The following is a 12,599-nucleotide window of genomic DNA, read 5'->3' as shown; positions in this document are numbered from 1 at the left end:
TCCTAGAGTCGATTCTTTTGACTATCGACTGTCTCTTGAGATTAAGGCAGTTTTCGGGTGACTTTGGTTTCTTTCACATGGTCGACCGTAACAGGAGGCTAAGCAGATTTTTACTAGGTCATTTCATACTGTGCCTGTATCCACAGGATTCGAGTTGAAGAAAATATCTATCCTTTATCAGGTTTAGTCATTTCTCAGGGCCACTCGAGGAGTTGTAACTGAAATGCATGGCCATGCTCGAATGATAATTCATTTATCAGTTAAGTTACTCTCTAGTCGGGAAAACCACTCTTGATATTGATCACTTGTAAAATACGACCTTTGTGAATACGGATTTTGCAAATTGTTTTACATTGAGTGGGAGAAATTAAGGATATGAGAATCGGTTATCGCACATACACTAGTGAGGACAAGTGGGAGATTGTTGGAGGTAGTGTCCTCCACAGTTAGTGTGATAACGTGTATAAATCTCTTATAGGTTCACAGGGTATACTTAGTATTTTATCAGTTGATTAACGTTTATTAATAACGGTTGGCTTGCTAGAAGTTTGACGTTATTTTCATACTGATGGCGGTGATCAACTGGTCCCTAAAAGTCACACCTAAATGATGTGTTTGAGAGATGTGATTATATGAAAATATAATCACATTGATGCCTTATATGACTAAAAGGTTAGTCTATATATTTGACTAAAAGGTTAGTCAATGTGATGATGAGTCGTTTATTTAATACAATTAAATAATATCAGCTGAGACGAATTAATTGTTAATTCGTAAATTGAATATAAACTGTTATATTTAATTAATGTATATAATGTTAGCTTAAACGAATTAAGATGTTAATTCGTAATTAAACATAAACGGTTATATTTAATTAGCAAATTATAAATATGCGATATTTATAGTTAATGTATATATTATACGGAATTGTCATAATAAATGATGACAGACCGGTATTAATAAATCGACTACAAACTGTTGTGTGTGGACTTATTAATACGTGATGACATAAATGACAATTGATAATAATACACATTTTATACAATTTGATAACAACCTAAAATAAGAAGATATTCTCCTTATTTTGTTTCGTGGTTACACGAAATAAAGGGGAGAAAAATAAGAAAAAAAATCTTCCCCTCTTTTTCTCCTTGGACGGTTATATAGGAGAGAGGGAGGATCATTTTCTCTCTTGTTTTTTCCTCTACACTCGCATCACAAAAACCCTAAAAATTTTTAGGTATTAGGGTTCTCTTTCTAGCAAGAAAAATGCATTTCTTGGAGCATCTTGGGTGCAACGATTAGGAGAATATCGATCTCGATATTTGTTCTTAGGCCAAATTGCTAGGACCGGAGGTTAATTCTAATCTCTATTCTTTTGTTTATACATTTTGTTTATGACTCGTAATTTCATATTTCTTAATTTCGTTATATTCCGAATTTTTCCTTGATGAAATATACCGATATTTCCCACAACTACATGGCCATTAAAGGGGTCAAACATGAGCTCTTCACCCGGATCTTCCCATCATCCTTGGAACCGATCCCTCGCCAATGGTACTACTCCCTTGACCCGAAGAACCTTACTACCTGGGATGAGGTTGCGGTTGAATTTGCTAAGCAATACGCTGACAATGTTCAAAATCCAAGCCAATACCCGTACCCTTGAGGTCCTAACCCAGAACGACAAGGAGGGATTCACCGAGTTCTTAACCCGTTGGAAAAGGGTAAGTACTCAGCTGGTCAGCAAGCCGAGTGAATCAAATTTGGTGGAAAAGTTCGTCAACAATCTCCGCCCAGTGTATGCCAACTTACTAAGGTATCAAAATATTAAGACCTTCCAGGATTTGCAAATTCTGGGGACACGAATTGAAGATGACCTCCGAAAGGGTGTCCTAGCCAAGACCACTGGCAGAGACAACCAGGGATCTACCTCAACCAGATCTTGCCCTTATGGTCAAACGAACAAGCTCGATGAGGTTAACCTCGTTGAACCATCTGCCAATAGAGCTGAGCGCCCCCAAAGAGTGTTCACTAATATAGGGTCAACTTATGCAAGTGCCCTGAAGAGGCTCATGGACCAGGGAAAGTTACAACAATCGAACCCACCCCGGATCCGACCGATGCTAAGAAATTCCGCTTCTGGAATCCCAATGCCTAATGTCAGTACCATCAAGGGAAAGGGCATGATACGGAAACCTGCTTCAAACTCAAACACATCATCCAAGACATGATTGAAAAAGAGGATTTGCCTTTACCCCCACCAACTAAGCCAAACAACAAACCAAATCCTCTCGGAATCCACGTTATCTCCAACGATGAGCCAACTTTGGACTGCTCACACCTCATCCTGCCAATAGATGGTGAGGTGAACACCTTTGAGAAAGATCCCTCGGACGGGGTATTTGTGTTTAGTGCCGCAACTATGCTCACCATGTTCCAACAGGTTGAGGAAGCCATAGCCAGCCTCTCTGAGAGGATTACCCAACTTGACGATGCCTACCGCCGGCTTCTCTTCAATCCTCCACCACCACGCCCGAGGGAGAGTCCCCCGAGCGCCCAAAACTACCCTCACCAGGACGGATTGCTCCCGCGACCATTCTGGCATGCACCTCACTATAATCATCCTCACTATAATCATCCTCACAATAATCATCCTCACAATAATCACCCTCACAATAATCAACCCCACAAAAAACTACCCGCACAGAAATATCCCTCACAAAAATTGCCTACCAGAGAATACCCCTCCAAGGTGTCTTCGAGATCCTGAAATCAATGGCATCTAGAGAGACGATGTTGAAGATGTCTATATTGTCCTAGGGAAAGAGAAAAGGGCAAAAGAGATCGGTCACCTTACCCGGTCCGGACGCCCCTATCAGAACTCGAACAATTCAGCGGTCGCTCCAACAACAAACGACCAAGTCGTCCCGGAAGTAGACACTCAACCAAGAGCTCCTGAGAATTCGATCCTCAAGCAGCTTCATAAGGCAAAAGTCGAGATCACGATCTGATAACTGATCGCGACATCATTTGAGCATCGACAGGCTTTGCTACAGGCCTTGGGAAAATTGACTGTGCCCTCAACCTCTTCCCCTGAAGAAATAAAGGCACATATGACGAGCGATGCCCCTGACTTGAACAACCCAGTCGTCTTCTCTGACGAATATATCCCTCCCTTCGGAGCCAATCATAACCTTGCCCCGTACATTACCACACAATGTCTCAAGAAGAATGTACCCATGGTCCTTGTAGATGATGGATCCGCGGTAAATTTTACTCCCCTCAAGACTGCTCACAAGCTGGGTATTAAGGAAGATGATTTGGTCCCAACAAATCAAGGAGTACGCGCCTACGATGGCACTCGTCGCAAGGTAGAGGGGCTCATCACTTTGACTGTCGCAGCCGGACCACTGGAAAGGAAAACCAGTTTTCAGGTGGTTAACATCGACGCCTCCTTCAATATGCTCCTGGGACGTCCCTGGATTCACGTTGTCAAGGTAGTTACCTCAACTCTCCACCAGAATATCAGGGTCCCCTTCAACGGGAAAACGATCACAATTCCTGCTTCCCCGATCAAAGCTGTCATGAGAAAGGGAATAACCTCCCAGACCATTGAGGAAGAAGATAATGAAATGTGGGGGTTCCAACCTGTGAATACCATAACTTATGAAGCAACACCCTTTTATTGTGACCCGTTTGCCAACCTCACAGTCAACCGCATCATGATGCGCCAGGGCTACTTCCCGGGTGATGCCTGTCGTTGTGTGCACCAAAGATAATATTTATAATACCTATTAAAACTAACAGAAGCTAGCGGTAACAGGGTCGAACCACAGGGAGGCGATGCAATCAATAGTTGTATGATTTTAGTCTTTAAAGTAACAAGTGTGGGGGTTTTGATTTGAGTTGGTCTATACTAAAGGCAATAAAAGAAAAGTAAACTAAATAAACGGGTGAAAACAAATATTAAAAGGGTGCTAAAATGGTCGGTTCACTATAGCTTCGGCGGCAGTAAACTAGGTAGGTCTAAAACAAACACGTGAGACGGGAAAATAAGAAGTCCTCTCGGTCCATTCTTACAGGTAGCATCTTTCGATCTCGCTACAGGTCCCTAATATCATACTAATAATGACTTTTGTCCTGAAAAGTGACTAAAAAGGCTAAATTAACTCATCTCTCGATCTTATTAATTTAGTCGTCTTAATTAGGTAGGCTATCTCCCTTCCCTATCTTTCGATCTTTATTGGGTCGGTCAAATCCTAGGTATTTAACTAGTCGCGTGCACTCGATTCGTCAAACATAACAATTTAATTAATTAAAACAAAGGTGATCTCACGTGGCCGGTCGATCGACCAGGTAGGCCAGTCGATCGACCAAGGCGCGATTCGGGTCTACTATTCTAATGCCGCCTACTTCTACAAATTCCCTACATCCTAGCACAGGGTATTTAGCTACTCATGATTACGACGAAAATAACAATAAGATTTTTTGTTTTTGGGAAAATTGTAAGTATTGTATTAAAAAATTAAATCACCCATACAACTTTGTTCAGTCACTATTTTGCACTAACAGTAATACATTCATTCCAAACATATCATTTCTAGCCAATCATGTACTCTGCCTACTGACGACTTGATTGTATTCCATCGTATTCGCATAATCAGGTCACTCTTGCATTTGAGCACTAGCACCCGGGGTTGTGGTACTAATCCTTCTATTCTGCATTTGTTTCTGCTCAACCAAATGTGATAACACAAGCTAGCCACTGCCATAGCTATCACTTGTTTCACCACCAGGAATCGTGTTCTATACATAACCCACCACATGATAAAGTCTTGCTGAGGCACCTTTATCTTCAACCAGTCCTGCAGTAAGGCTAGACATCTAGAGCTAAAGCTACATTGAAAAAACAAATGATCAATGGTTTCGGCATCATTACCACACATGTAACAGACATTAGTCTGAATAATCCCCATCTTCACAAGCCTATCCATAGTGAGCAATCTTCTGTGAGCAATCAACCAGATATTAAATTTATGCCTTGAGATGATGAGAGAATTACTGATCCAGGGGTGCCAGCTCTTGACAGTCCCTGCATCAACAAGCCACTGATATCCCTCCTTGATCTCATATGACGCTATGCCCTGATTCAGAAATAAAGGCTTCATAATCTCCTTAACCCAACAAATTTTTTTCCAAGCCCAACTCACCCCAGAACCAGGTTTGTAATCAAGCCAATTCTGATTCTTGATATAAATAGCATGTATCCAACGTACCCACAAATGATCAGTTTTGAGGGCAAGCCACCAGACATACTTTGCAACGGCAGCTACATTCCACCAATGAAGGTGCTTCAGTCCAAGACAAATAACAAGAATCATGACAATAAGATTAAGGAATAAAACTGCTGAATTCATGATCGAAATAATTAAACAAACAAATAACATAAAACGATAATTTCGGCTTCTGGAAACTAATCTAGCAATTCTATATCTATGAACAAGTAGAGTAATAAAACTGAAATAAGAGCAGAAGAATACCGAGTGGAATAGGAGGAAACCGAAAGTACGAAAGGAAGTAAAGCAATAATCCTATTGTATTGAATAATTAAACTTAAATGCAAACCCTAATATTTCCCTAAAGTTTTCTGATGAAAGACTTCATTTCTACTGAAAAGTGTCAGGTTACGTTATATAGGAATATAACGTAACACTCTTTCCTAAACCTAATACACAACGGGCTTCTTAATTCTCGATCTCTTAATTCACGCAGATTAGCGGTGTGGTCGATCGACCACTGTGACCGGTCGATCGACTAGACTGCAGTGTACAGTAGCTCCTGGAAGTCGTGCGTTGGTCGATCAACCATGAAGGCCAGTCGATCGACTGCTTTAGCTGATAGTCCGCTTCAAATTCTTCATAAATTTATCTTTCAGGCCTCGAAATGCGCACCAAGCTCGTTCCTTGAGTAAATACTTCATGGCAGATGCAATGCAAGATACTCGGGGACGGATTTAGCTCAATATCTACTCATTTTCGCATAAATCTGCAATATTACATAAAAATACGAAAGTAGACGAAATGGGGCAAATAGTAGCTTTAAACTACATAATTGAGCTCTGAAATGCGTGTAAATTAGGGTGTAAAACATCATATAAAAGACACGCATCAAACTTCCCCAAACCAAACCCTTGCTTGTACCCAAGCAAGAACTAGACTCGATCCTAAAACCTAATCGAACGAGTTCAAACTCAGAGCGAAATGCAAACTGTAAACCCTAAACCAATTTAATGCAATAACCAACAATCAATTAGCAATGTGAATCATGCAAATGAGTTATGAAGTCGTTAAAAAGCTGCTGAACCGTCACTATAGAGACTTATCAAATTGGACTCTCACGGGTTGCTCAAATCACTCAATAAATACAGGTGAGTATATGTAAAGATAGAAAGAATTCATTTTGCAATGACTCTCACCTAACTACGGCCTATAAGAACATGCCTGCAATCTAATATGAAAATAATCTCTACAACCGTACATATGCATTCCAACCAATCAAATGATCATGACACATGCCGAGGTAAATATGGATTGTAAGGTAATGGGTAAGAAGAGGCTAAGATAAATTTGGACAAAAACAGAGTTAAAAGCCAAGCTAGTAACTAAGGGAACCAAATTAATAACAACATCCAACTTCATGCTCAAAATTCCAATAAAACGAGTGCTAATAGCAAGCACAAATCTCAAAATCTCCATAATTAATCAACTCCCCATAAGATATGAATGCAACATGGGAGCAAAAATCGCCATTTAATAAAGAGCTTAAATTATGCAATTTGATATTAACGAGAACTCGTAGATATGCATATACGATTCTACTAATAACATGTCAATTAGCAAGACTCAGGCATAAAACAGCTGAAAATGCAGTGTCATCATTGAAATACTACCGTTCCAACTCGACCTATATGCTAAAATAAACGTGATATTTGTTTTTGAATTTTTTTGAATTTTTTGAATTTTTTTGAATTTATATAAGAGAAAATAAACAACAATGCAAGACAAAATGTAAACGTGTATGCAAGCAAATGAAATGCAACGCAAAACCCTTCCCCAAACCAAATCGCACAATGTCCCCATTGTGCAAAATCATGTAATGAAATAAAAGGAAACGGGAATTTGCGTGAAATTAACTAAACAAGACATGAAGTAAGGACTCGGAACTCACAAGACTTTAAGCGCAGCAAAAGGAAACCTCCCCAAACCAACGTGAGATAGGAGGTTTCAGTAGCCAGCAGTGCTACCACTAAGTACCTGAAAAGAAGCAAAAGTACCACGCATAAAACCGAGAAAACAATTATTGGAACGCAAAAGTATGTGTAAAATAAAGAAACGGAAGAAAACAGAAATGAGTCGGAGAATAAAGTGGAGAAAAGACTCCCTCAACTCCGCAAATCGACCAAACACAACAGAGGAATGATCGAAAACAAGGTACAGCAGCGCAGGGTGGTCGATCGACCACATCACCCAGTCGATCGACAAGAGTGAATAGGGACAGAAGCTTCTAGAAATCGCAGCTCAGTCGGTCGACCACACAGGCCAGTCGATCGACTGAAAAACCTGCTGTAACTTTCTGATTTCTTCAATTAGCTCAATAAATTGAGCTATCAAGGTCTATGAACCTGCAAATACACACAATAACGCGCCCAAAATTGCACAAAACCCAAAGCAATAGTCTAAAGCACATAAAATCCTAAGCAACTTATAAAAATTGCGAAGTCTCGCGCACACGAAAAACAATAAATAGTCTTAAAAAGCAATAAAATGTTGTTTGAAAAAGCCTTAATCAACTAATAGTTGATCAAGAATGGCCACGGAATGGCCCACTTGCTCGGCTTCTGGCTACAAGAGGTAGCCTCTACAGTGCTCATCTTCTCAGCTGTACTCTTCTCAATTCCAACATCCGCAGAACTCAATGGACCAACAACCTTAACATCTTCCCAATCAATGACCTCTTCTGACTCATCAGAATCCTAATCGGACTCTGTCACTTTGATTGGCTCCTCATCGGGCTCCTCATCAGTGCCATAGCTAAAACATCTTAGGCCGCCTCTTTGAACGATTGGCTCCTTCACAGCTGGAGCAACTTGCGGCTCTTCCTTCCCCAAACCAGCTCCTGCAACATCTAGAACAGAAGAATCTTCCTCCAATTTGCTCCCAACCTGGGGCGGAGGTGTTATAGTAGAAACAGGCATAGAGATAGGCAAGTCAGGAGGCATAAAATAGGATTTCTTTTCAGAAACCGTATTACAAGTGACTGGCCACATGGGGTCTTTCTTCTTAGCTGTCTGGGCAAAGACAATGGAATGCTTCCCTACTTTGAAGGTCAAAGTCCCTGAGCCAACATCTATAACTGCACCAGCAGTGTGCAGAAATGGTCTACCCAAAATGATAGGAATGTGGGCATCCTCGGGCATATCTAGTACAACGAAGTCAACAGGGAAAAAGAACTTTCATATTTGCACAGGAATGTCCTCTAAGACTCCTATAGGCTGGACCGCAGATCGGTCAGCCATCTGTACTGTCATGTTGGTGACTGCAAACCTAGTCACTTTCAACTTCCTAGCAAGACTCAAGGGCATGACACTAATACTTGCTCCTATGTCACACAAGGCCTTCTCAATAGAAAAGGTGCCAATACTACATGGGACTGAAAAGCTACCTGGGTCTTCTAGCTTATGAGGTGCAGTGTGGGTCAGATAAGAACATGACTCCTCAGTTAGTGTGACAGGATACACAGTTTCAAGTGACTTCTTTTTAGACAACAGTTGCTTCATAAATTTCATGTAAGAAGGCACTTGATTAACTAACTCAAGAAAAGGAACTTGTACGTTTAAGCTACGAATAACATTTTCAAATTTATTAAACGATACTTGTTCCTTCGTCGGCACCAATCTTTCCGGATAGGGGGCTGAAAGAAGCAACTTAGCCCTCTCCTCTAGGTCTCTCATGCCGGCATCGGTAGACTTAGGCTGAAAATCCACTATCTTCTCCTTGTTGAAGCTTAACACTTCTTCAGACCGTCTAAAAAATGAACCATTAATCGTCATCGGGTCGTACTTCGGAACCGGAACTGACCCATCATCATTTGGGTCTTGCCTCAATACTTTCGGAATAGTCGTATCCCGAAACATGTGGTCCCTCAAGTTATTTGGCATTGGAGGACGAAAAGACTCACCCTTAGCAGCGTCGTCAGTCGATCGACCATTAATGTCAGTCGATCGACTGATGTTTATAGGAACGATGAGATATCTTTTCGCGACCGTCGATCGATCGGTATGTCGGGCCGATCCACTGACATACCTGTTGATCGTCTTTTTCTTGCTATTATTCGTCACTGTCTTCTTCTTACTTGGTTCCGTCTCATCTTTTTCAGGTACATCCTCGACCATAGCGGGCCCCTCAAGGGTGGACCCACTCCACAAAGTAATAGCATTAAGGATCTCCTTTTGATCCGTCTGCGACGGTAAATGCCCCGGAGCTCGAGTTGCACTCTTGCTTGGCAATTGAGCAATTTGGCTCTCTAACATCTTCATCCCGACCTCTCTAGCTAGAGACTTTTTCAGCAACAAATTTTTCAATTCGGCAAATTCGGAGCCTTGGGATCTGGCTTTATTCTTTGGGAACATACGGAGGCTTTTGATATGGGCTCGCGCTTGCTTATGAGGGGGCACATAATTCTACTGCTGCTGCTGCTGCTGTGGAGGTGGAGTCGGATTTAGGACATTTTGGCTACTCCACCTCAAGTTCGGATGGACATTCGGCTCAAAATAAGTGTTTGTCTGCCTATAATGATGAAAGGCAGCACAAGACTCGTAGGGATTAGGACAGTTGTCTGAAACATGTCCTTCTCCTCTACATCTCTTGCAGATGAAAGGACCGTCTGAAACAGCATTCACATGATAGATCCCTCCTTTTGAAGCTCCTCCCAACTCGTACTTATCAAATCTCGCCGTGAGAGCTTCTAATGCGGCTATAGAAGGGGATTCAGCACTTCTCCTTTGGTTTCCCCTGAAATTTCCATACTCAGCTTTGTGGGTGGCCAAATCATCGATAATTTTCCACCCCTTAGTCTCTCCAACATTCTCCTGGAATCTACCATTTGCTGCCGCATCCAAGATAGCCCTCTGATCGTCATAGAGCCCATTATAAAATTGATTGCATAGACTCCACTTCTCAAACCCATGGTGCGGAATAGTTCGCACTAGCTTCTTGAAACGGACCCATGCCTCATGAAAATTCTCATCCGGACCCTGTTTAAAGCTCGTGATCTGAGCTCTAATGGCATTTGTCTTCGAGGCAGAGAAATATTTCTTGTAGAATGTCAGGACCAGCGACTTCCAATCAGTGATTCCGTTAGCAGCTCGATCCAGGTCTCTGTACCACTCCCTTGCAGCATCACAAAGAGAGAATATGAACATGGTCTCCTTCACCTGGTCCTGGGTCACACTGGTTGGTGGGGGTATGGAACAACAATAATCAATGAAAGTCTCCATATGTTTGGCTGCATCTTCATTTGCAGCTCCCCCGAATTGGTTTCTCTCAACCAAGTTGATATAGGACTGTTTCGGCTCGAATTTTCTATCCGTCCCTGTTAATGCGAATCCCTTATAGAGATTCTCAGCTGTCGGCTCAGAGTGACTGGCTATGCTTGCTTCTTCAGCCATGTCTGGAGATGTGATGGTCTAAGTTGATGAAGTAGAAACAGGAGATGAAGGTGGATCCTCCTCAAATAAAGCGTTCTCGTAGTAACTAGACAGAGAACTTAGCTCTTCCTCTGTCGGCAATACTCTAGATGATCGTCTCAACTCACGCAAAGTCTTCTCAATCTCAGGATTGAACGGTAGTAATTCACCACCCTGTGACCTGCGCATAAGAAGAAACTACAAGTAGAATTTGAGAATAGTTTAAGGAACAGATGTCCCTTAAACTAATGGAAAGACTAAAAATAGAAACAACTAAAAATTTTAAACAATTGCCTCCCCGGCAACGGCGCCAAAATTTGATGCCTGTCGTTGTGTGCACCAAAGATAATATTTATAATACCTATTAAAACTAACAGAAGCTAGCGGTAACAGGGTCGAACCATAGGGAGGCGATGCAATCAATAGTTGTCTGATTTTAGTCTTTAAAGTAACAAGTGTGGGGGTTTTGATTTGAGTTGGTCTATACTAAAGGCAATAAAAGAAAAGTAAACTAAATAAACGGATGAAAACAAATAATAAAAGGGTGCTAAAATGGTCGGTTCACTATAGCTTCGGCGGCAGTAAACTAGGTAGGTCTAAAACAAACATGTGAGACGGCAAAATAAGAAGTCCTCTCGGTCCATTCTTACAGGTAGCATCTTTCGATCTCGCTACAGGTCCCTAATATCACTAATACTAACTTTCGTCTTGAAAAGTGCCTAAAAAGGCTAAATTAACTCATCTCTCGATCTTATTAATTTAGTCGTCTTAATTAGGTAGACTATCTCCCTTCCCTATCTTTCGATCTTTATTGGGTCGGTCAAATCCTAGGCATTTAACTAGTCGCGTGCACTCGATTCGTCAAAAATAACAATTTAATTAATTAAAACGAAGGTGATCTCACGTGGCCGGTCGATCGACCAGGTAGGCCAGTCGATTGACCAAGGCGCGATTCGGGTCTACTATTCTAATTGCCGCCTACTTCTACAGATTCCCTACATCCTAGCACAGGGTATTTAGCTACTCATGATTACGACGAAAATAACAATAAGATTAAGGAATAAAACTGCTGAATTCATGATCGAAATAATTAAACAAACAAATAACATAAAACGATAATTTCGACTTCGGGAAACTAATCTAGCAATTTTATATCTATGAACAAGTAGAGTAATAAAACTGAAATAAGAGCAGAAGAATACCGTGTGGAATAGGAGGAAACCGAAAGTACGAAAGGAAGTAAAGAAATAATCTGATTGTATTGAATAATTAAACTTAAATGCAAACCCTAATATTTCCTTAAAGTTTTCTGATGAAAGACTTCATTTCTACTGAAAAGTGTCAGGTAACGTTATATAGGAATATAACGTAACACTCTTTCCTAAACCTAATACACAACGGGCTTCTTAATTCTCGATCTATTAATTCACGCAGATTAGCGGTGTGGTCGATCGACCACTGTGACCGGTCGATCGACTGGATTACAGTGTACAGTAGCTCCTAGAAGTCGTGCGTTGGTCGATCGACCATGAAGGCCAGTCGATCGACTGCTTTAGCTGATAGTCCGCTTCAAATTCTTCATAAAATTATCTTTCAGGCCTCGAAATGCGCACCAAGCTCGTTCCTTGAGTAAATACTTCATGACAGATGCAATGCAAGATACTCGGGGACGGATTTAGCTCAATATCTACTCATTTCCGCATAAATCTGCAATATTACATAAAAATAGGAAAGTAGATGAAATGGGGCAAATAATAGCTTTAAACTACATAATTGAGCTCTGAAATACGTGTAAAATAGGGTGTAAAACATCATATAAAAGACACGCATCACCGGGCTTGCCCCTTAATCC

The 12,599-nt window shown here is 41.2% G+C and overlaps 1 protein-coding gene across 1 annotated transcript; it reads right to left on the bottom strand.

The window, feature by feature from the left end:
• Positions 1 to 4,583: 4,583 nt before the first annotated feature.
• Positions 4,584 to 5,420, bottom strand: LOC141630574 (uncharacterized). The gene has a single exon (XM_074443364.1). The coding sequence runs from the start codon at positions 5,418 to 5,420 to the stop codon at positions 4,584 to 4,586; it is 837 nt and encodes a 278-aa protein (XP_074299465.1).
• Between the last annotated feature and the right edge of the window lie 7,179 nt (positions 5,421 to 12,599).

This window comes from Silene latifolia, chromosome Y, assembly GCF_048544455.1.
Source record: "Silene latifolia isolate original U9 population chromosome Y, ASM4854445v1, whole genome shotgun sequence".
NCBI lineage: Eukaryota > Viridiplantae > Streptophyta > Magnoliopsida > Caryophyllales > Caryophyllaceae > Silene > Silene latifolia.
The sequence above is the reverse complement of the archived record's forward strand: the minus strand, read 5'-3'. Positions and strand labels throughout refer to the sequence as shown.

Coding starts and splice junctions, on each gene's coding strand:
- LOC141630574 (XM_074443364.1), bottom strand. CDS start 5,420: ATGAATTCAGCAGTTTTATTCCTTAATCTTATTGTCATGATTCTTGTT.